Genomic DNA, 25,798 nt, shown 5'->3' with positions numbered 1-25,798 from the left:
CATTTCGCATTGTTCAAATCTATCAATAAAATGATATTAGATACGAACATCAGCTGAGGAAAACGTAAAACAAAAGACAGAGCATTAGAAAACAAACAACTAATGGGGAAAGTAGATGAGTCAAACTAACAGCCTCCCTTCTTCAACCACAGCTCCCATTGAAGCATCAACAAATTCGCGCCGCCTAAGTGTCCTTGAGCCTCGAATGCAAAGGATGGAGCTCCTTAGGAGAGCAAAGCTAATTTTCAATAGCAAAAAGGATATGATATGATGTCAGCGCAGCTGTCCTCTTTTTGCGCGGAGAGCTTCGATGCCAGTTAATTCAGCTTTTTGAAACTGATGGGCCAGCTCCAACAAAACATGCGAAGACAATTGGACAAAATCTTGGTGGTCACGTGCTCATTGCTAAAGTCAGGCTTGTACGACGGGGTAGCGGCCCCGGATGTTTTATTGTACAGGTAGCATGTATATCAACATCAATCACTCTTTGTTCATATTTGTTCTTTTTAATAGATTCACGGTACTTGTAGGCTTCGCTACCGCTTTCAGTACCTTTTTGCCAGCGGGTTCAAAATTTTTTTTATCAAAATGTTTTGTTGAACCTGGATTCCCAACGTCCGTTGGCCTTAATATATAATCTTGCATCACCAACAGTTGTCGTTGATTTAAAAGCAAAGGTTTCCTGTTGCAACAACTGATGATGAAGTTCGATCTCGACATCACAACAGACATCACTTTAAAAACTCGCAAAGGAATTGCGAAGTACATAATGTCTCATGTGGGTGTGTCCTCCTTTCGGACAGCGGAGGGCATGTGCCACAGTTAAATTTTCATTGAATGGGCATAGTGATGGCATCTCACTGGATCCCAGTCATAGCGAAGAGCAATGACATCACGAAACTCGCTTTTCGTTAGGTCAAAGTGGCATCGCTTCGATGGCAGAGCGTTCAACCAACTTGATGTTAAGAACGAGATTCGCTCACTAGCTAAGTCAAGTGAGCGAATCTCGTTCTTAATCAATTCGCTCTTAATTCTCGTCTTTGTCGATTTGTTATCAAAATCTTTTTCCATTTTAATTCATGTTTTATATGCTGTCGCTTTAGTTCGGCTTCGGGCATAGGGGCAAGGGACTTGACAGTTGAACTGACAGTTGTCTTCAAGATTAAGAGTTTCAGGCCACCCTCCCTTATCGGCAACGAAAAGACATTCCAGTATTTTTTATTGTTCTTTGGTAATAATTTGGCACTTGGTACAATGGAAACCGAAAGCAGGACCATGTTTTTTTTCAATTCGTCAGAATTCTTTTTCAGGTTATGACGAGAGCCGACAGCGTTAACATCGGCCAAATACCACTTTTTAACTATAAAGCAATATTTGCTGGTCCGGGGCCTTCCCAGCAGTACGTCCTCATAAAGCATTTCGCATTGTTCAAATCTATCAATAAAATGATATTAGATACGAACATCAGCTGAGGAAAACGTAAAACAAAAGACAGAGCATTAGAAAACAAACAACTAATGGGGAAAGTAGATGAGTCAAACTAACAGCCTCCCTTCTTCAACCACAGCTCCCATTGAAGCATCAACAAATTCGCGCCGCCTAAGTGTCCTTGAGCCTCGAATGCAAAGGATGGAGCTCCTTAGGAGAGCAAAGCTAATTTTCAATAGCAAAAAGGATATGATATGATGTCAGCGCAGCTGTCCTCTTTTTGCGCGGAGAGCTTCGATGCCAGTTAATTCAGCTTTTTGAAACTGATGGGCCAGCTCCAACAAAACATGCGAAGACAATTGGACAAAATCTTGGTGGTCACGTGCTCATTGCTAAAGTCAGGCTTGTACGACGGGGTAGCGGCCCCGGATGTTTTATTGTACAGGTAGCATGTATATCAACATCAATCACTCTTTGTTCATATTTGTTCTTTTTAATAGATTCACGGTACTTGTAGGCTTCGCTACCGCTTTCAGTACCTTTTTGCCAGCGGGTTCAAAATTTTTTTTATCAAAATGTTTTGTTGAACCTGGATTCCCAACGTCCGTTGGCCTTAATATATAATCTTGCATCACCAACAGTTGTCGTTGATTTAAAAGCAAAGGTTTCCTGTTGCAACAACTGATGATGAAGTTCGATCTCGACATCACAACAGACATCACTTTAAAAACTCGCAAAGGAATTGCGAAGTACATAATGTCTCATGTGGGTGTGTCCTCCTTTCGGACAGCGGAGGGCATGTGCCACAGTTAAATTTTCATTGAATGGGCATAGTGATGGCATCTCACTGGATCCCAGTCATAGCGAAGAGCAATGACATCACGAAACTCGCTTTTCGTTAGGTCAAAGTGGCATCGCTTCGATGGCAGAGCGTTCAAACAGCTTGATGTTAAGAACGAGATTCGCTCACTAGCTAAGTCAAGTGAGCGAATCTCGTTCTTAATCAATTCGCTCTTAATTCTCGTCTTTGTCGATTTGTTATCAAAATCTTTTTCCATTTTAATTCATGTTTTATATGCTGTCGCTTTAGTTCGGCTTCTGGCATAGGGGTAAGGGACTTGACAGTTGAACTGACAGTTGTCTTCAAGATTAAGAGTTTCAGGCCACCCTCCCTTATCGGCAACGAAAAGACATTCCGGTATTTTTTATTGTTCTTTTGTAATAATTTGGCACTTGGTACAATGGAAACCGAAAGCAGGACCATGTTTTTTTTCAATTCGTCAGAATTCTTTTTCAGCTTATGACGAGAGCCGACAGCGTTAATATCGGCCAAATACCGCTTTTTAACTATAAAGCAATATTTGCTGGTCCGGGGCCTTCCCAGCAGTACGTCCTCATAAAGCATTTCGCATTGTTCAAATCTATCAATAAAATGATATTAGATACGAACATCAGCTGAGGAAAACGTAAAACACAAACGACAGAGCATTAGAAAACAAACAACTAATGGGGAAAGTAGATGAGTCAAACTAACAGCCTCCCTTCTTCAACCACAGCTCCCATTGAAGCATCAACAAATTCGCGCCGCCTAAGTGTCCTTGAGCCTCGAATGCAAAGGATGGAGCTCCTTAGGAGAGCATAGCTAATTTTCAATAGCAAAAAAGATATGATATGATGTCAGCGCAGCTGTCCTCTTTTTGAGCAGAGAGCTTCGATGCCAGTTGTTTCAGCTTTTTGAAGCTGAGGGGCCATCTCCACCAAAACAGGCGAAGACAATTGGACAAAATCTTGCTATCTCAACATCAATCACTCTTTGTTCATATTTGTTCTTTTTAATAGATTCACGGTACTTGTAGGCTTCGCTACCGCTTTCAGTGCCTTTTTGCGAGCGGGTTCAAAATTTTTACATCAAAATATGTTTTGTTGAACCTGGACTCCCAACGCCCGTTGGCCTTAATATATAATCTTGCATCACCAACAGTTGTCGTTGATTTAAAAGCAAAGGTTTCCTGTTGCAACAACTGATGATGAAGTTCGATCTCGACATCACAACAGACATCACTTTAAAAATTCGCAAAGGAATTGCGAAGTACATAATGTCTCATGTGGGTGTGTCCTTCTTTCGGACAGCGGAGGGCATGTGCCACAGTGAAATTTTCATTGAATGGGCATAGTGATGGCATCTCACTGGATCCCAGTCATAGCGAAGAGCAATGACATCACGAAACTCGCTTTTCGTTAGGTCAAAGTGGCATCGCTTCGATGGCAGAGCGTTCAAACAGCTTGATGTTAAGAACGAGATTCGCTCACTAGCTAAGTCAAGTGAGCGAATCTCGTTCTTAATCAATTCGCTCTTAATTCTCGTCTTTGTCGATTTGTTATCAAAATCTTTTTCCATTTTAATTCATGTTTTATATGCTGTCGCTTTAGTTCGGCTTCTGGCATAGGGGTAAGGGACTTGACAGTTGAACTGACAGTTGTCTTCAAGATTAAGAGTTTCAGGCCACCCTCCCTTATCGGCAACGAAAAGACATTCCGGTATTTTTTATTGTTCTTTGGTAATAATTTGGCACTTGGTACAATGGAAACCGAAAGCAGGACCATGTTTTTTTCAATTCGTCAGAATTCTTTTTCAGCTTATGACGAGAGCCGACAGCGTTAATATCGGCCAAATACCGCTTTTTAACTATAAAGCAATATTTGCTGGTCCGGGGCCTTCCCAGCAGTACGTCCTCATAAAGCATTTCGCATTGTTCAAATCTATCAATAAAATGATATTAGATACGAACATCAGCTGAGGAAAACGTAAAACACAAACGACAGAGCATTAGAAAACAAACAACTAATGGGGAAAGTAGATGAGTCAAACTAACAGCCTCCCTTCTTCAACCACAGCTCCCATTGAAGCATCAACAAATTCGCGCCGCCTAAGTGTCCTTGAGCCTCGAATGCAAAGGATGGAGCTCCTTAGGAGAGCATAGCTAATTTTCAATAGCAAAAAAGATATGATATGATGTCAGCGCAGCTGTCCTCTTTTTGAGCAGAGAGCTTCGATGCCAGTTGTTTCAGCTTTTTGAAGCTGAGGGGCCATCTCCACCAAAACAGGCGAAGACAATTGGACAAAATCTTGCTATCTCAACATCAATCACTCTTTGTTCATATTTGTTCTTTTTAATAGATTCACGGTACTTGTAGGCTTCGCTACCGCTTTCAGTGCCTTTTTGCGAGCGGGTTCAAAATTTTTACATCAAAATATGTTTTGTTGAACCTGGACTCCCAACGCCCGTTGGCCTTAATATATAATCTTGCATCACCAACAGTTGTCGTTGATTTAAAAGCAAAGGTTTCCTGTTGCAACAACTGATGATGAAGTTCGATCTCGACATCACAACAGACATCACTTTAAAAATTCGCAAAGGAATTGCGAAGTACATAATGTCTCATGTGGGTGTGTCCTTCTTTCGGACAGCGGAGGGCATGTGCCACAGTGAAATTTTCATTGAATGGGCATAGTGATGGCATCTCACTGGATCCCAGTCATAGCGAAGAGCAATGACATTACGAAATTCGCTTTTCGTTAGGTCAAAGTGGCATCGCTTCGATGGCAGAGCGTTCAACCAGCTTGATGTTAAGAACGAGATTCGCTCACTAGCTAAGTCAAGTGAGCGAATCTCGTTCTTAATCAATTCGCTCTTAATTCTGTCTTTGTCGATTTGTTATCAAAATCTTGTTCCATTTTAATTCATTTTTTATATGCTGTCGCTTTAGTTCGGCTTCGGGCATAGGGGTTAGGGACTTGACAGTTGAACTGACAGTTGTCTTCAAGATTAAGAGTTTCAGGCCGCCCTCCCTTATCGGCAACGAAAAGACATTCCGGTATTTTTTATTGTTCTTTGGTAATAATTTGGCACTTGGTACAATGGAAACCGAAAGCGGGACCATGTTTTTTTTTTCAATTCGTCAGAATTCGTTTTCAGGCTATGACGAGAGCCGACAGGGTTAACATCGTCCAAATACCACTTTTTAACTATAAAGCAAGCGTCAAGAAGTTCAATTAACGCGATAATGGCAATTCCATACATCGGCATCACAAGGGGTGCACCTTGGGTTCTACCTTCCTCACAGAGTATTGTTTGTTTGTTAATAAACAAATTAGATGTTCCACGATATGATTTACATATAGAATGAAAGAGAGAAGGGCATAATTTCTCGATGTTTAAGGCAAGATCACGGTTGAGACCATTGAAAGCATTTTTTGCGCTGATGAGCAAGATCGCATCGCATTCCGTGTTTTTAAAAGCAGCTCTCAATGATTGAATGGCATGTTCAATTCCTCCCTTTTGACATACATAGTTGCTGATCACCACCTAATATCTTAAGGTTGCCTTTAATACATTTGACAATAGTTATTCCAATAATTCGCCCGAGGACTTCCCTAATTTCTATTGGTCGTACACGGGGCATTTATCGAGAGCTATCAACCGACACGAAATATATGGAAGAAGGAAAGTCAAACAAGACTTAACTATGCGTATTGCTAGTTTAGCAGCGGTTTTGCATAGATCAGTTGAGGACGACTGAAAGGATGTCAGAAACATTCGCCATTTGTTGGCATCCAGGCCGGAAGTGCCATGGCTTCCATGCCTCTTCATGCAAATTCTTCTAACCATTGAGGCAATGAGTTTTTTAAATGTGGACTGATGGTATGATAAACTTTTTAGTTGTTCATTGTCCACTAGATAATTCAAATATGCTTTGCGTGGTTCTGGATATTTTTCGCGTAAGACATCAAATCTCGTCAATTTTGTTGGTTAAAGGAAGGACACCCCATTTCGCTTCTTCAGTAAAACTTCGAATGGCATTGGAAATTTTTCCTGCTGACATGCATTTATCAATTTCCTTATTCATCAACAGATCGTTTTGCTTTAGTTCTGCTCATACAATCCTGGTAAGGTTTTGCTTCAAGAAACAGGGAATCTGTGTCTCACAATATCCATTGGTCTAGCCGTCATGCAAAGGTTTTTTATTCGAGGCGTCATCCTCCGTTCTTGTTCTTTCAAGAAAGAGATGAGGCATCACCATTGCGCAGTACACTGCCGTTTCCGCGTTAGAATCATTTAAAGTGGCAGACAGGATTTCATTCAAGGTATCGGTGAAATTAAAGCCTGTCTCGTTTCTTGGCAGCGTGCAGAAGACTGCTTTACAACAAACAATTTGTCTGAAGATCTTCGTGGGCTCTTTGCTTTCTTCAAAATTAAGCCAGTAGCTGCAGTGTTCAGGACAGGCATCCCCAGAAGCTTGCGATATTTGGCTATCAGCCGCTGCATGGCTTACTGTTGTTGCCTCAGAGGAGTTTACGCAGCGAAAGTTCTCGTGGCGTCCTCGCCTAGCACCGAGTCCGCTACACTAACGTGCTGGTAAGTGGCACATGAGTAACGCAAAACCCATCTACCTGAGATGGTTTGAACATTTTGAGCAGTGCGACAAAGAACTGAGCAAACTGATGATCTAATTATAATCAATTCTCCAGCAACAATGAGCATTGAATCAGCAAAGCATGAGATCCTATATGCGCAAAAATAAGCAATAAAAAACAGGGAAAAATTTCAAACAGATTTTTTCCAAAAAACTACTCTTGCTTTATCAGTATCTCTTAAGAATAATTGATAAAAAATAGGGACACTAAGGGATTTTTAGTCTTATCTCTTAAGTTTGAACTTATAAAGTGAAGCAGGAACAGCACGGGCCTAAATGCCTTAGCCTAACGTTCGGCATGAAAACCAGCGGACGAGAGGAAAATAAAACTTTAGATTATGTAGGCCAATGAAAGACGATGTAATCAAAAAATAAAATGAGAAATACGGTAGAAGTCAAGAACTTTTTAAAAATGATTGTCATCAAAATAAAAAGAAGACAAATCGCTATAAATCATAGTTATAGTAGAGTATAGTATATTATAGTATAGTTAAAAATAACTGATACTGAACAAATCATATCAGACAACGCTAACAAGCAGAAAAACTCTATTACTTCTATTTGAAGAAAAAGCGACAACATAAACAAATGAGAGCATGATTTAAAAATTCACTCAAACCATTAAGATATTGATTGCGTCAGAGTCGTGAGATATTGAGTGCAAACATTCGTTGCAAATAAAGCCGTTGAATCAATAAAATTATGAAGTCTTAGAGGACTGATGACACCTGTTATCGTGATAGTAAATACAGCCAAAAAGGGCAAAACGACCTTTTTTTTAAAAAAAAATAGCGCAATGATCATGAAATTTTTTATCTAATAAACGATACTGTTATATTCAATTATTTCTCAAAAGTATAAAAAAGAAACCGGTTTATTATGAGATTAAATGAACAGCTAACAAAAACATAAACACAGGCGAGACTCAAAATTTCTTTAAAACTTTATAGTCAGTCGAAGAATCTTCATAGTTAAATTTTTAGATAAAAAACTAAATAGATTTCCCTCTGCTTCATAAGAACACTGATAAGACCTATCACCGTTGGTATTGAGCAACAGGACATAAGAAAGAACAAATACTCGTGAGAACAAAAGTGAAAAGAAATCAAATGGCTGCATGTTAAAAAAACTCAAAAACTAAAATTGGGTTCAAAATTGTTTTTTTTTCAAATGTTGAAAGTTTAAAAGGCAGAGTTTTGCTATTATTAGCAAGATCCCTGTCACAAGCTCCTGAGAACTTATCATAATACTCATAATGCCTTGGTCACTTTGACATGAAAAAAGCAGTCGTATTAGTTCAAATTTTGCAATTGCTGGATAACGAATGGAGGATGAAAAGTAATTTTCTGGCATTTAGTTTGCTATCCTTTGTCCAAATTAGGACTCTTTTTCCGACCCTCTCCATTTAATTTTACATTGATTTTCAACGCAATTGCAGGTCAACTGAAGACTTCCAAAAATTACAGCAACCGCGAAAAAGTAAATGCTGGCATTAGTCTGACAATAAATTGTCCTCATTGACATGAAAGCCGTAGTGAAGGATGTAATAGCAAAGCCGGTATGTCGGACTGCCACCCAGGAGCTAACGGGTTCGAACCCCCTACTGGGTTTCGAACCCGTTACTTTGCTAATACATCCTTCACTACCGCTTTCATGTCAATGAGGACAATTTATTGTTCTACTAATGCCAGCATTTACTTCGAATACTGTGCATAATCAATTATAACTTGTTTACAAACTGTTCTTCATGTCTTCCGAAAAGGAGTTAATTTTCACAATTGAAGTAAAAAAATCCGATCAAAACTATAAATCGACTAACCTCAGAAGAATTGCTCTCGAATCAACAGCAATTTAATTTAGAGGGGTGTAGCTGACAATTTTTTATGGTGCAAAAAATTGCCCCTACTGGGGTTCGAACCCGTTACCACCTGGGTGGCAGTCCGACATACCGGCTTTGCTATTACATCCTTCACCACCGCTTTCATTTTAGCAAGAAAACTTTATTCCGAATCAGAGAATCAGAGCAATTGAGATCACCCAAAAATGAAAAAGTCAAGAGTGAAAAAAGTCACTTGATAAGTCAAAAATGTTCTAAAGCTTAAGCGCAAAAATGGTCAAGCAAAAACTTTGCATAACACAAAGACACATGCTTAAAATAATTGCCTCAAACGTTGTTCGAGAGCAATTAAAACAAAGAACAAAAAAATGAACTTTTAGTTTTTTTATTCTAGTTGTCTTAGTTCTTTTAGAAAAAGAATTCCGCAAATATTCAGCTTTATGTTGGTGATCCTTTTCATCATGCTTTTACATAACTATGTGAACTCCATAAATCATTATGCTCTGCCTTGATAGAGATACTTCATCTTTTCCCTTTTTAATCCTTATTTGATGGGTTCGAACATTATAAGCGAACACACATTACTGATCTTCAATTACAATGAACTAAAAATTAACCATGATCGCTTCATGACAAAGATTTGCCATAGAAAAGAATGATGAATTTCAACAAAAACACGGTGAATCATAGACCGGACTTCACACACAAATCAAAATAACTGTCACTTCAACTTTACAAAAAAAATTACGCTTATGTCTTACCTGTATCCTGTTTCATTTCATCGAACAACTGTTTGTATTCTTCCAGCTCTGCATTCGAGTCATTGATCTGTTCCAACAACTTCTGCAAGTCCTGATCTTTCGCTTTCAGAGCCTAAAAATCGAAACAAATGCATAAAAACATCGGGTAGAAGCCGTTAAGTTCAATTTGTTTGTTGGGAGAATTTTTACTTCAAGTCCGTTACTTGAGAACAAACCTTCCTATTTTTGGCTCCATGATTCTATGAGAGACTTGAAACTCTTGGAGGCGACCACAAAAAACTATCTTTGGCCCAAAAATCAACTGACAGACTGCCGAGATTGAAACAGAGTTTTCTTCAACCACCTAACATATGCTAGCTAATACAATAACAATTAATAACGAGACAAACGCAGAGAAACGAGTTAGACACGAAAAACAATACAAAATGAAATCGTATGATTCAAAAATTCTCCAAGCTGCAGAGTCCAAAGGATTACCCTCTACAACTTGTGATAAAGTTGCTATTCAAATCAGTAACCGTCTACGCAAAAGAGACCATAGCACAAAGTAAAATTACACAAAGTAATCTTAAAATATACCCAGCAGATTGCCGGAAAGCAGCCGCCATTGACTCCCATAACCCCGATTAGAATTGAAAGAACAAAAATGAGAAACTGCTGTTGTACAAAAACATTTTCAAAGTACAAATATTTTTCATATCAGGATCCAGGGGTAAGTATAAATACCAATAATCATTAGAGGTGGTAAGTAAGAGTTTTAAGTACGCCCCAATACAATCAAATTCTTTGAATAATAAAAAATCTGAGGCGATTAAAAAACTGACTTCAATAAAAAAATCCATTATAAAAACTGACGGCTACAAAAGCTGCGAAAAAATGTCTGAAATGGCCAAATAAACTGCTTTGAAAAAGCTGTTTGCAACCAAAAAAACTCCTTGGCATAGCGAGAATTTTTTCATGTATATTTTTCTCGCTCTCAAAGATGCACCATGAACAAAAACTCCATTTCCGTCTACACTTCAGTTTTGTTCAGCAACTTAACCTAAATACTTTGTTTTCACGCGTTCTCTTCCTGTTTCAAATACACTTTAAAATTACCGATAAAGACGCTCCGCCAGTACTTCTTATAAAAAGCCATAAGCCTCTTCTAGTAGTAAAAACATACCCGGCAGATTGCCGGAAAATAGCCGCCGTTGATTCCAATAAGCATGATTGGGATTGAAATAACAGAAGATATTGAAAAAGAAAGATTTTTGTACAAAAACATTTTTTTAAGTCCGATTTATTTTGAAGGCATTTCGTAGTTGATTATACTTCTGTTTCTTAGAGAGAGGCTACAGGGGCTCCTATCAATAACAATAAGCATTAGAGATGGTAAATAAAACTTATAGGAACGACGTTCAAATAGCGGGCATCTAAAATTGGGCTTTATGGGTTTATCCCGATTCTATTTCTGACATCCATTTTTGTACTAACTCTGTTCATTTTGAATTGCTTTGCTGAGCAACTGATGTTCAAAATCACTTTTAGCAGAATGAGAGAAGAGAGAAACTAGCCTAAAGAAGTCAAAAAGATTTCACGCAAAATGTTGAAAAGGCGGCAAAATGAGGTAAAGCGAAACATTTTTTTATTCGACGAAGTAAAAAAAAAAAATAGGAGCGCTATAATAGCCGGCTGAATAGATGAGGGCGGCTATTAAACAGAAAACCATAATCCTCTTCGTGTCGTAAAAAACCAAGCATTGAGACTCTTCGAGTCGCATAAGCTAAGAGAAGGCCAAGAATAGCGCCTCTCAGCAGCTATTACTGAAGTTGAACGTTGATACCCACCATCTGTAGTGCAGAGAATGAGTTCCTATCCATGTCAACATTGGCAATTCCCAGTTGACTCCTCAGCTCGGCCACCTCCTTCTCCCTCTCCTCGATCACCTCATCCTTCTTTGTCACAATATCCTTCCATTGCTGCACCTTATTAGACACTGCCGCCATTATCTCCTCGTCATTCTCACGCTTACCAGACAACTCGAACCTAAAACAAAACACGCAACCATTCCCACTCAGAGTATTTCTGGCTAATTGCGCACGCTGGTTTGAAGTTTAAATTTTGACGGCTATATTCAGTACCTGGAATAAACCAGACCGAATTAGAAGTTCCAATCAACTGCAGTTAACTTTGACTTGACAAAAAGATATTGAGAGTAATTCATGTATCAATTTTTTGTATTGAACGCATCTTCTTATTGTAAGTAATACATACTCTAGTTCGTCAATCCTCTCTTGAAGAACTTCGTTCATGCGAGTGAGCTGATCAACGGTGACGTCAGAGTTGGCCAGGATACCTTTTATCTTGTTGTGTGCTGTCGTCATCTGCTCCATCTCCTACAAATTTGCTTTCAATCTACTAATAAGTCTCTCTCTAAACACTAGGTACATGCTTTCACAGCGGCAATATTAGCCTTACAAATGAGTTGGAACCTTAAATCTTTTGGATCACCGCAGTTACATGAAGGTCGAAAAAATTATAGAAAGATTCGGAAAATTTTTTATCCTCAATATAATGATTCGCATGGAATGATGCTGAATTGTGCAAGTAAACACGCAGCTTTTCAAAACAAGATTACGTTTTTCGAAATTTCGACTGTCGGCTATTTCATCGCAAAAATTGGGATCTATTATGCCCCCCCCCCCTCTAAAGCTTAGTAGTGGGCATATCTTTTAAGCCCCCAGTCGCACGTCCTATTCTATCTCTTACGAAGTAACATGCTACATAAAAACACACAATTGGTAATTGGGGGCATAAAAACAGTGTGGTGGGGGGGGGGGCTTAGAATAGATCCCAAAGTTTCCTATCACTAACTTGAATAGAGAGCTCTAGATTCCTAGAGAGTTCATCCACTTCATCTTGTAGTTTCTTGTTGGCCACTGACAAATTCCGGATCTCATCCAATTGATCCAGCATTTCCTAAATGACGAACCTCATTGAAAACAGTCAAAATGAGGCTCCAGCTTACTGTTCGTAATCGAATCTCAGTAATCATAGTCTTTTACCATTTAAAAAAAATCTTAACTATGCGAAAAATTATATCAAAAAATTTTCGAGTCGAATGAGGATGTTGCAATCGGAAATATTTTTGTCTCCCACAACGAAAAGGCTCTCTCATTGAAAGTTCTGCATTTGCAATGAAACTAATAAGAAAAAGTGATTCAGGCCTCGAAAGCGAAAGAGTACCATTGGAAATTCGCAATTAATTTTGGCTTGAAGTAGGCATTGTCATAGTCAAATGACCTGCAAAGGAACCAGCTAAGTTATCCATGATTTAAAACAAGTTTCACAAAATACAATCACCGTAATAATTTCCTGCACCAAGATAACTTCACTATCAGCACAAAATTCACGTACGCGGTTAAGCTAATGATGAAGTAAATCAACCAGCATCAAGAGAAAATTTGATTAAACATGAAGAACAAGAACATTAACAAACATAATTATTCTGTTTTTGCTTCCAAAATTTTGATCCTTATTTACCTTGTCTTGGTATTTGGGTGGAGGTGGAACTGCTGGGTGAAGAAAAGCAATCGAAGTGGATATAGGAGCCGCGGCTCTTTTTTGTTCAATCAGCAGAACCCAGTGAGACCTAGCCAATTTTTTTCCTACCCTTTACCTGAGGTTTCTGAGTCAATTGGTCAGCTCTTATTTTTTTGGACTTTGCAAATTAGGCTAAACGAATCAAAAGTTTTCATAAAATACTTTCATGACAAGAAACCAAGAGAAAAAAGCCGCTTCCAGTTAAAAACATTGACGCCTCTATGATTTCGCATAATGATAACATGCATTCTATCTCAGGAAAAAAACAAAGTAGGGGGAACAAAACCAGAAAAACTAAAAACCAATTATCACAAAATAGACCAATGTTTCTTCGGGTCATATGCAGAATTTAACCACTGACAACTTTGAATTACGTTTTCTAGTTGCCAAGATAGAACTCTTCTCTAACCTGATAGGAAAGACAATCTGTATCAAACACTTCTCGAAATCAAACAACAAACGATATCTAGACTTGGGCTCAGCATTTGACGAAAAGGTTTGCTATTGATCAATTTGGGCCTATTCCGTGTTCAGTGGTCTATTGTCAACAAATAAGAAAACTCAAGATATTGCAGCCCACATTGGCGAAAAAGTCTCTTCCACAAATAGTAAAGAAACCAATGGCGACGCAAATGCTCTTCTTGACCTTGAAATCATTTGTAAAAAACGAAGGCCTACCTTCCGCTACATTCCTGTCAAGTTTCGGCTGAGATGGTCCGAACTGCTAACACCTATCTTTGAGTTTTTTCACTCAACCAAGTTCCCCCGAAAATTGGAACAAGCTGTTAGCAATAAGCAAATGAGTTCCGCGTGTTCGCAACCGAGGAGGCAAGAAACAACAGCAAGAGCGGCTTATCTAGAGTAGATTTGATCGTCGGATAAATGGTGAATATGCTGGGCTATGGTTCGAAGCGGCCTCGATGAAACAGGCGAGGAAAACCAGCAACGATCCCATGCAAACGCTTGCAGCTCGCGATAAATCTGTGCCTTCAAGGACAATTTGGCCTTCGGCAGAATCTGAGTCATCGGATGGGGTGACTCATGAGAATAAAGAAACACTGAAAGAGTTAAAGAACTTGCATCTATCAGAAGAAGTGCAACGGATCGCAACAGATGATTACAGTGCACATGCCTATCAGTTCGACGAAGCTTATGTGTTAGCTCAATATCTTTCCCCAAAATCACAACAGCTGGTCTGTAAAATGTATCCTGAGAACCTTCTGAACGCTCTTACATGTGGAGTCACTGACCAGTCAAGAGAATTCACGTATCACAAACGACCCCCGAGGGCAGAAAATTTGGATTACCTACAACAAACGACTTTGGAGAACACGAGCTTGAATCCTTGTGTCTTCATACCTGGTCAAGGCTGCATATGTCGTCTCGTTATCTCGTTCAGCAAATTTAGTTAAACGAATCATTGGAGTGAACCCAACAGAAGAAAGCAATTGCACGGAATTAGTGGAAGTGTTTAACACACTGGCTCTCCCTCAGTTGGCTCAGCGAAAAGTTCGGACGTCCTGAGATTACGGCTCTAAACAACATTCTTGACAGGCGGTCAAACACCAAAGAAAAAGCTCAACGGTTATCTCTGTCCCTACCTCAACCGGGAGCATGGTTGAGGGACCCTTCAAACCCTGCTCTTGGTTTACATCTTCAGCACAAAGAATTCCGAGCTCCTCTGAAATTCCGGTTTGGAGTTCCGCTGTATTACTCAAATGATATGCTCATGTATCAAAACAAGGATTTTGGACATTTTTGGTGATCATGCCGTTTCATGATAGAGAAGGACATACAATAATGGTAGCTTGTACGCCAGCCAATTCTCTTGTTTGCAAACATCCATATTCAGCCTAGCTGAAGGCAGCAGAAACGGGAAATCTCAGAAACGCAACGAGCTGGGCGTGCGCTTCATATTGGCATTAGAAGCTGTCATTCGACTATTCGAAACATTGAGGAAAGCCTGGAAAAGAATAGCCCCCAGGCCTATCGATAGCCTTCAATCGGCTCGCTCGGGTGGTATCAATAAGCGCCATACGTGCCCCAGCCACAATGCTGATTGCTAGGAACGCACTATTATAAGCGACCAATGATAATTGGACTGTCATATGTTTTCATTTTTACGAATGTAGCTGCATCGTCGAATTAGCGTGATTAAAAGCAAAATTTTTTGTCTCACCCAATGAGCGGGGAGACCGCGCATGTTTGGTTTAAATTGTTAAATATTGTCACCCAATAGGAGGGATAGCTTTTGTTATACGATTGCGAGCATTAAGTCAATACCAATAAATAGCACATTGGGTGTAGTACGCGAACAACAAAGGAGCTGAAGTGATTTGACACCTGAAAGATTCAATGAAATACTCAAGCATTAACTCCTTTTTCCCATCAATTGTTAGTTTTGCGTTTCAACCACGCTTTGATAAAACCAAGGTTAATTTATAATAATTCCGTACGTAATTAACTCTATGTTGATAACGCAATGTCCATGATGATGGAAAAGATTTAACATAGCTGGCAGATTGCCAGAAAATAGCCGCAATAGCTGCGTAGATCTGCAGTCTAGAAAAAAGTGAAAATAGACCAGAAAATTTCTCTTTTCATTAAAGGATGAGATGTTATATTTTAATTTAGAAATCTGTATAAGTAATTGCTACCTGTATTAGCTGCTCTCAAATAACCTTCATTTAGAGTGACACACATTCACTGACCTTATCTTGAATTAAAGTGAACAAAAATCAATTTAAAGCGAGGACGTCATTTTTTAAAGTGAGGTAAGTCACGTGGGACCACAAACTTAATCACGCGAATACAAAATCTCGCTGCACAAAGATTGAAAGATGAGTTGAAATTGCATGGACGAAAGAACAAAAAGTAGATTTGAAGTGGCTGTGACGTCATATGGTCGTAACAAAAATCTTGACGAAATAAAAAAACATAGCAGGACAAGTCAAAAAACAACTAGCGAGAAAGCGAATTTCTGTTCGAACACAGTTTTCTCACTCTTCTTTAAAATTAGAGCAAAAAAATTTCACGCCGCAAAACCACTCGTTTTTTCGCTCCACTTCCTGTTTCGGCGTGATCAAAATCACTACTACAATTTGACTTCAAAAATCACGAAAATGTGTGAACAGATCTTAAAAAAACAGACAGCGCCCCAATACAATTCAAATTCTTTGAATTGTAAAAAACCAAGAGAAGGCCAATAATAGCCCCAGCTATCGCTGTGCGGCTGTTAATAAGGAAAGGAATTTAATTGGTATGACGGCAAAAGTGTGATTTAACCTGGTTTTTCTGTCTGATGGCGTCTCTCACATCGCTATCCTCTCCCCTTTTAGATATCATGGTGTCTCTCTGTGCCTCCATCTGGTTCTGGAACTCCCTCATGTCTTCCCTGGCCTGGTCATTCTCCTTCTTCAACTCACGCATCGCTTTCTCTGTCTCTGCTGCGTCCTTCTCCACCTAAAAATAACAATTCATCATTTGACATTTGATACCATTAGTATATGCTTCACAGAAGCTTATTAGATCTACTTCTTGATGTTACAAACATAATTGCTAATTACAAATTCCTAAATAACCGAATAATTTTTTCGCCACATATATAAGTCAATTTTTGATAAACCGCTCTGTATTTCATTTCATCAGCCGGTATTTTATTTAGAAATAGCACAAAGAAATAGAAATTGCACCTTTTGAGGTGCAATATTTCTTCCACGCTAAAATATATAACTCTAAGAAATAGCGAGAAAATTGTTTCCTGCGACAATGACCAACCATCTTTAACAAAGAGGGACGGACAGAACATCTTATCAATATTGACTGCATCGCATCCGTTTAACCAGTTAGTTTCAACAGGCCCAATTAGATCAGGATAAAATGTTCATTCATTCTACGAACCCTGTCGAGTTTCCTCTTCGTAGCATCATGTTGATGGACTTCATCTTGCACCTCCTGAGACAGTCTCTCGTTTTTCGCTTCCAGGTCCAGCAGCTTCTCCCGCATCTTCCGAGCATCCTTCCCAACATCACTTGATCCAAAAGATTTCAGGCGCTCAATCTCACGAGTGAGCTCTTCATTCTCCTCCCGCAGTTTTTGCTCTTAAAAACAATAACAACCAATTGACTTCGGGCGAATTAGTCTGACGCTACTGGCAAATCGGTGGCTTTGGAAATAGATAGCTTTTTTGGTAGCAGCTATCGTCACTTGATGAGGGAGGGAGGGAGGACGGGATTCATTAAAAACATTGGTTGATTCAATGAGCAGTTGTATTTAGCTAAGAATCCCTTCTCATAGGGAGATAATATATCGGGACTCAATGCATTGCAATGGCTCCATGGTTTTTCAAGTTTGATCAGCTCCCCTTTTTTGGGTGAGTCGAGAATCAAGCCTATCTGTCCCCACTTGTTGGTGACAATTGATCAGTTCGCGTATCGAAATTTTAAAGTCAGCTCATGATGAAATAATCTTTCAATTTTCAAGAGAAGGTGCCATCTTCAAACAGGATATTTTCATCAGTTAGCCGTGATACAAAGCTTTCATGCTCGCACGACTGCAAAACAATCTTGTTTTGACCCAGCTGAGGCATAAGGTATTTCCAACCTAAGTGACAATTGGATCTAACGGAGGCTTTCTGTTATCGTCGACCCAAGCTCTTCGACTATCACTTTTTGCTCGATTATATTCTCACTGAGAAAGAACTGTTCGTCCTTCCGTGCGTTTCCAAAAAAAATCAGTAGTGGACCATTTTCTAATTGAACAACAGGCACATTCCAGATATGCAATATTTCGAGATCCTCCAGAAGTACCAAATGGGCGTCATTGGAACTTGGACTGTAATAGAAAGTTGATTTTATTCAGTAAACTTTGTATTCTTTTAGTGAACTCAGCGTAGATTTTTGAGCAGTAAGATTTATAAGATGAGATCGCCGGTAGTGAGTTATTCCACGGTTGGCGATGATGGCGTACCTATTTTGCATTTGCGCCAATTGTGCAATCCTCAGAAAGTTGACATTACGTTGCAAAAGCTACGTTTGCTCGAGTACGACCAACTTTAAAGACTAGGGTTGTAAGACATTTGTGATAGCAAGCGAATTTAGTCAAATTTGTTTCAAGATTGAAAATATCCGTCGCGTTCATTTACGATGCCTGTTTTTGAGAAAGCGTGGACAACAGTGACACATGTTTCTAGCTGTTGACCACGCTCATCGTCACTTCTGTCAACATACTCACTGTTGCCTTTGGTTACAGCATTTTATTTCCAGAATAGTCATCGTGCCAATTAGGCCAAAATGAAGGAAAGCCTAATTGCTAATTAATTACGATAAGTCTGAGTCTAACTGTTGTCCACGTTTAATAAAATTATTTTTGATAGTGGGCAACCCAAACGTAAAATAAAAAAAAGTTACAATGCAGTCACTGCTGCCTATGAAAAGGCCAAAATTACAATATGTAGCTTTTTTGAAACGTTATGAGACGAAAGTACTCATCCAAAATGAAAAACAAAGGGATGAAAATTGTGGCCTCAATCAAGTAATTCGATTTTTTATTGGCACAGCTTGTGGACTTCGATGCTGATTTTTGGTTTAGTTTTCTCAGGTCGACTGAATTTCTCATTATGACGTTATTTCTTCCGGCATTCTATTTATGAAAAAAACTTTACAAAAAACGGAAACACTAATTTTGCATTCAGAAGTGCAACTGAAATAACTATCCACCACTTTATGCAGTAGATAAACTCAGACAATTTTATAAAAACAAGGTCATTCGATACCACTGGTAGTGTATGCGGTGGCTATGTCTCAACTCATACATCTACACGAACATCAGAATTTAACCCATGTGTTATGCGCCAGTGATGGTAATTTCGCTGGTAACCTTGAAAGCGCAACTGTAGTAGTAGTAGTATAAAATTTTGAGCACAGTTTAAAGGGTTTCGACCCATTAGTCAGTCCAGTTTCAGTTTGACAATTAATTTTGTAACAATGTTGCAATTCCCGCTTCGGCATTGGAATCTCCATGTGCATTTGTTCGTCGGGGAGCAGGCTTGTTCGAAGTAGTTCCAGTAGATATCAGTCAGTACAGCTTTTATCGCATTGGCTCCTCTCAGCTTCCTCAAAACATGGTTGTACACTGTCTCAGTTCTTCGGAAGTACTCATTGTTGTCTTTGTGAGAAGGTTTTTTGCAAGTGGGAATTCACCTCTCACTCGTTGTCAGATTGATCATTGCCGTGAACCAGTAGTTGATAGTCGAACTTATTGTTGATGATGTCAATGAACATCAGTAAGTCGTGTAACTCCATGTATTGTGAAAGAGGAAGTAAGTTGAGTGAACGGAGTCTTCGTTCGAAGAAAGGATCCATTTTGTGGCTTTCTTTTTAACATTTTCCAATTGCTTCATGTTCATTTTGCTTGGCATCCAAGCCTGAGAGGCATATGTAAGCAGGTACCACGTCACCAGTGAACGCGTTTCGTTTCGTCGTCCAGTGAGTTTTCTCAATCAAGTTTCTTTTGATTTGAAAAACGTCACTGAATCCGTTTGAGCATCTTTTGCTGCAGTTCTCTCCTGTTTAGAGAGTCATTCACTATCAGTCCCAAGTCTTTCTGAGACCGTGAAATGCGAAGACATTGGTTATTTAGGCTAGCTGTTATCTTGCCGTTTAGGTACACAATACTTGTCTTCCTGATGTTAAAACATTTTATCTTCCATTAGACATGTAGCTAATGCATCCACTGCACGGTCAAGTCCACTTTGAGCACTGAACATGGCTTTGTAATCATCTGCATAACCCAAACTGTCCGCTTGAGGCATTGTCTCAGGCAAGTCATTGATGAACATTAAGAAAAGGTGCGGCCCTAGTATCGAGCCTTGAGGCACACTAGTTACTTTTTGCAAAGTCGATTTGTGATCGTTTATTTTAACAAACTGTGTTCTGTCGGTCAAATCGGACACAATAAGCTTCAGCAGCTTTTCACCAATTCCAAAGTGAGCTAAATTTGCAATCAGAATTTCATGTGGAACAGTGTCAGATGCCCTGGCAAAGTCAATAAACAGTACACAGGGTAGACCCTGCGAGTCGGTGTCGTTTAGTTCATACAGTCTGTCCAGGAAAGTTAAAGGTGGCTGAGCGTTTCTTTCTAAATCCATGATGGTTTGCATGAGGACAATCTTGCACAGTCTCGTAGAGCGCGTTAAAAATGATCTTCTCAAAGACCTTGGAGCAACAGCATAGTAGGCTTGCTTATAGGACGGTAACATTTTACATCTGCTTTATTTCCCTCTTTGAAAATAGGGGTGACACGGCAAGTTTTCCATATAGTTGGATATAAGCCTTTTTTCAGACACGTTTGGAACAAAATGACAAGTGATTGGCAAAGGGTGTGACTACAGTTTTTCGGTATCACAATCCCAATTTCATCTGGACCCATTGCTTTGTTCTCTCCCAGGGATCTCAATTGATTTGAAACAAATACTGGAGTCACTTTCGGTTGATTTAGAATTCGGCGCGGAAAGGTGATTTCATCCTATTGGAGAATTTGAGTGTTGAACACGCTAATGAAGTCATCATTGAACATGTTGCATTGTTTATCTCCACAGGATGATTATTTAGCTCCATATTTTACAACCGATGGTATTGCAGGGGTCTTGCGGATTCTATTCAAATATTTTTGGATATGACAACGCTCTGCCCTCGAAGACAGTCTTGAAATTTTTAAGGCCGTCTTGCATTGCTTCCTGGACTTGTGTTTCAAGTTTCTTCCTTTTGAGGATCAGAGCAAGTGTGATTGGATTTTTCGATACTACAGTCTTTAGCCGTTTCAACAGGTTGGAGGTCGAACTAGAGATCCAGTGTTGGAATGCACCGCCATGTTGTGTCACAAGTGGTACTTAGTATCAATTTTTTTCCCTCGGCCACTGGTTCCAGAAATGAACGAGGTGGTCCATATTACTAGCAGTAAGGACGAAAGGGATTTAGTTGAAGTTCTTCACTGAACTTGTCCCAGTCCGTTTTCCTAAAAGCGCAGCATTTCTTTTTATCCAACTAACACGGGGGTCTTGTTTCATGCAAGAAAACGGTTTTGAGCGGGTAGTGATCACCAAATTGTGGATGTTTTTCTTGATTGTAGAAGTTGATCAGTTCCACATTCGATAATACAATCGTTTGAGGAGCACAGAACAATGTCTAGTTGAGTAGGAGCCTGTTGCGTTACACACAGGTCGTGAAGTCTTTCTAAAATCTCTTCCTCATACTGATTGTTCGAGGACATTGTTGATCATGATGTTTGTTGGAAGTTTAAATCAGAAGATTGAGAAGTTCAAGCGAGGTCCGCTGGTATGCGCTAGGGGCTGGTGCATTTTATAGAAAGCATAACGAAAAAGAGGAGTTTGAGGAATTGATTTGAACAAGCAGACCATCCTACACGTCACAGGTAGCAGTTTATTTTATTCCTTGCTTTATAGCAACAAAACACCACCGTGACGTGTTTTGCGTTTGAGAGAAGGGTCTGTCATTGCGGTGAACATCATATCCTTGAATGAACAGTGCACTGTTTGGAGCGTCCGCTGTTAGCCATGATTCAGATATGCACAAAATGTCGAAATTTCTTTGCCGAATTTCATTTGCGAAGAGTTCGTCTGTTTACGTCAAGTAAACTTCTGACATTGTATGTTAGGACACTCAGAGTGAATTGTCATGCATGACTGGGGCGTTGTTCCGCTTGCGGTTCCATGTTCACAGATTCGTATTCTTCAATGGGAATCCATTGCCTGTCCATTGCTCCTCTCAGCTTCCTCAAACCATGGTTGTACACTGTCTGAGTCCTTCGGAAGTACTCATTAATTGTCTTTGAGACGGTTTTTTGCAAGTGGGAATTCACCTCTCACTCCTTGTCTCGTGAAGGATTGATCATTGCCTTGAAAAAGAAGCTGATAGTCGAATTATTGTTGATGATGTCAATGAATCCGTTTGAGCATCTTTTGCTGCAGCTCTCTCCAGTTTAGAGAGTCATTCACTATCAGTCCCAAGTCTTTCTGAGACCGTGAAATGTGAAAGACATTGGTTGTTTAGGCTAGCTGTCATCTTGCCGTTCAGGTTCACAATACTTGTGTTCCTGATGTTAGGACATCTTATCTTCCTTTAGCCATGTAGCTAATGCATCCACTGCACGGCCAAATCGAATTTGAGCACTGAAGATGGCTTTGTAATCATCGGCATTACCGAAACTGTCCGCTTGGGCCATTGTGTCAAGCAAGTCATTACAGAACATTAAGAAAAGGAGCGGCCCTAGTATCGAGCCTTGAGGCACACTAGTTTCTCTTTGCAAAGTCGATTTGTGATTTTTTTTATTTTAACAAACTGTGTTCTGTCAGTCAAATAGGACACTAAGCTTCAGCAGCTTTCAACCAATTCTAAAGTGACCCATTTTTGCAACTCGAATGTCATGTGGAACAGTGTCAATTGTTGGCAAAGTCAACATACAATACACAGAGTTGTTCCTGCGAGTTGGTGTCGCTTAGTTCATAAGTCTGTCCAGGAAAGTTAAAGCTGGCTGAGCGTTTCTTTCTAAATCCATGATGGTTTGCATGAGGACAATCTTGCACAGTCTCGTAGAGCGCGTTAAAAATGATCTTCTCAAAGACCTTGGAGCAAAAGCATAGTAGGCTTATAGGACGGTAACATTTTACATCTGCTTTATTTCCCTCTTTGAAAATAGGGTGCCATGGCAAGGTTTCCATATAGTTGGATATAAGCCTTTTTTTCAGACGTTTGGAACAAAATGACAAGTGATTGGCAAAGGGTGTGACTACAGTTTTTCGGTATCACATTCCCAATTTCATCTGGACCCATTGCTTTGTTCTCTCCCAGGGATCTCAATTGATTTGAAACAAATACTGGAGTCACTTTCGGTTGATTTAGAATTCGGCGCGGAAAGGTGATTTCATCCTATTGGAGAATTTGAGTGTTGAACACGCTAATGAAGTCATCATTGAACATGTTGCATTGTTTATCTCCACAGGATGATTATTTAGCTCCATATTTTACAACCGATGATATTGCAGGGGTCTTGTGGATTCTTTTCAAATATTTTTGGATATGACAACACTCTGCCCTCGAAGACAGTCTTCTCGAAATTTTTAAGGTCGTCTTGCATTGCTTCCTGCACTTGTGTTTCAAGTGTCTTCCTTTTGAGGATCAGAGCAAGTGTGCTTGGATTTTTCGATACTAGTCTTTAGCCGTTTCAACAGGTTGGAGGTCGAACTAGAGATCCAGTTTTGGAATGCACCGCCATTTTGTGTCACAAGTGGTACATAGTATCAATTTTTCCCGCGGCCACTGGTACCAGAAATGAACGAGGTGGTCCATATTACTGTAGCAGTAAGGACGAAAGGGATTTAGTTGGATTTCTTCATTGAACTTGTCCCAGTCTGTTTTCCTAAAAGCGCAGCATTTCTTTTTATCCAACTAACACGGGGGTCTTGTTTCATGCAAGAGTACGGTTTTTTAGCGGGTAGTGATCACCAAATTGTGGATGTTTTTCTTGATTGTAGTTGATCAGTTCCACATTCGATAATACAATCGTTTGAGGAGCAGAGAACAATGTCTAGTTGAGTAAGAGCCTGTTGCGTTAGACACAAATCTCTTCCTCATACTGATTGTTCGAGGACATTGTTGACCAAGATGTTTGTTGGAAGTTTAAATCAGCAGATTGAGAAGTTCAAGCGAGGTCCGCTGGTATGCGCTAGGGGCTTGTGCATTGTATAGACAGCATAACGAAAAAGAGGAGTTTGAGGAATTGATTTGAACAAACAGGACATCATCACTCCTACACGTCACAGGTAGCAGTTTATTTTATTCCTTGCTTTATAGCAACAAAACACCATCGTGACGTGTTTTGCGTTTAAGAGAAGGGTCTGTCATTGCGGTGAACACCATATCCTTGAATGAACAGTGCACTGTTTGGAGCGTCCGCTGTTAGCCAAGATTCAGATGTGCACAAAATGTCGAAGTTTCTTTGCCGAATTTGCGAAGAGTTCGTCTGTTTACGTCAAGTAAACTTCTGACATTGTATGTTAGGATACTCAGGGTGAATTGTCATGCATGACTGGGGCGTTGTTCCGCTTGCGGTTCCATGTTCACAGATTCAAGTTCTTCAATGGGAATCCATTACCTGTCCATTGCTCCTCTCAGCTTCCTCAAAACATGGTTGTACACTGTCTGAGTCCTTCGGAAGTACTCATTAATTGTCTTTGTGAGACGGTTTTTTGCAAGTGGGAATTCACCTCTCACTCCTTGTCTCGTGAAGGATTGATCATTGCCGTGAAAAAGTAGTTGATAGTCGAACCTATTGTTGATGATGTCAAAAAATCCGTTTGAGCATCTTTTGCTGCAGTTCTCTCCTGTTTAGAGAGTCCTTCACTATCAGTCCCAAGCCTTTCTGAGACCGTGAAATGCGAAGACATTGGTTATTTAGGCTAGCTGTTATCTTGCCGTTTAGGTACACAATACTTGTCTTCCTGATGTTAAAACATTTTATCTTCCTTTAGCCATGTAGCTAATGCAACCACTGCACGGTCAAGTCCACTTTGAGCACTGAACATGGCTTTGTAATCATCTGCATAACCGAAACTGTCCGCTTGAGGCATTGTCTCAGGCAAGTCATTGATGAACATTAAGAAAAGGTGCGGCCCTAGTATCGAGTCTTGAGGCACACTGGTTACTTTTTGCAAAGTCGATTTGTGATCGTTTATTTTAACAAACTGTGTTCTGTCGGTAAATAGGACACAATAAGCTTCAGCAGCTTTTCACCAATTCCAAAGTGAGCTAAATTTGCAATCAGAATTTCATGTGGAACAGTGTCAGATGCCCTGGCAAAGTCAATAAACAGTACACAGGGTAGAACCTGCGAGTCGGTGTCGTTTAGTTCATACAGTCTGTCCAGGAAAGTTAAAAGGTGGCCGAGCGTTTCTTTCTAAATCCGTGATGGTTTGCATGAGGACAATCTTGCACAGTCTCGTAGAGCGCGTTAAAGATGATCTTCTCAAAGACCTTGGAGTAACAGCATAGTAGGCTTATAGAACGGTAACATTTTACATCTGCTTTATTTCCCTCTTTGAAAATAGGGGTGCCATGGCAAGTTTTCCATATATTTGGATATAAGCCTTTTTTCAGACACGTTTGGAACAAAATGACAAGTGATTGGCAAAGGGTGTGACCTCAGTTTTTCGGTATCACATTCCCAATTTCATCTGGACCCATTGCTTTGTTCTCTCCCGGGGATCTCAATTGATTTGAAACAAATACTGGAGTCACTTTCGGTTGATTTAGAATTCGGCGCGGAAAGGTGATTTCATCCTATTGGAGAATTTGAGTGTTGAACGCGCTAATGAAGTCATCATTGAACATGTTGCATTGTTTATCTCCACAGGATGATTATTTAGCTCCATTTTTTACAACCGATGGTATTGCAGGGGTCTTGTGGATTCTTTTCAAATATTTTTGGATATGACAACACTCTGCCCTCGAAGACAGTCTTCTCGAAATTTTTAAGGTCGTCTTGCATTGCTTCCTGGACTTGTGTTTCAAGTGTCTTCCTTTTGAGGATCAGAGCAAGTGTGCTTGGATTTTTCGATACTAGTCTTTAGCCGTTTCAACAGGTTGGAGGTCGAACTAGAGATCCAGTTTTGGAATGCACCGCCATGTTATGTCACAAG

General features: G+C 39.8%; 1 protein-coding gene across 1 annotated transcript in view; it reads right to left on the bottom strand.

The window, feature by feature from the left end:
* LOC142337706 (centrosomal protein of 290 kDa-like) overlaps positions 1 to 25,798 on the bottom strand; it is a 270,490-nt gene that overhangs the window by 230,721 nt on the left and 13,971 nt on the right. Inside the window, exons 4-9 of the mRNA XM_075387155.1 lie at positions 16,987 to 17,186; positions 16,372 to 16,548; positions 12,358 to 12,462; positions 11,758 to 11,879; positions 11,331 to 11,529; positions 9,502 to 9,613 (exon numbers count right to left, since the gene is read on the bottom strand). Coding sequence (XP_075243270.1) covers positions 9,502 to 9,613; positions 11,331 to 11,529; positions 11,758 to 11,879; positions 12,358 to 12,462; positions 16,372 to 16,548; positions 16,987 to 17,186 — 915 coding nt within the window. The remainder of the gene's footprint in view (positions 1 to 9,501; positions 9,614 to 11,330; positions 11,530 to 11,757; positions 11,880 to 12,357; positions 12,463 to 16,371; positions 16,549 to 16,986; positions 17,187 to 25,798) is intronic.

Source organism: Convolutriloba macropyga, chromosome 4, assembly GCF_964194025.1.
Source record: "Convolutriloba macropyga chromosome 4, txConMacr16.3, whole genome shotgun sequence".
Lineage (NCBI taxonomy): Eukaryota > Metazoa > Xenacoelomorpha > Acoela > Convolutidae > Convolutriloba > Convolutriloba macropyga.
The sequence above is the reverse complement of the archived record's forward strand: the minus strand, read 5'-3'. Positions and strand labels throughout refer to the sequence as shown.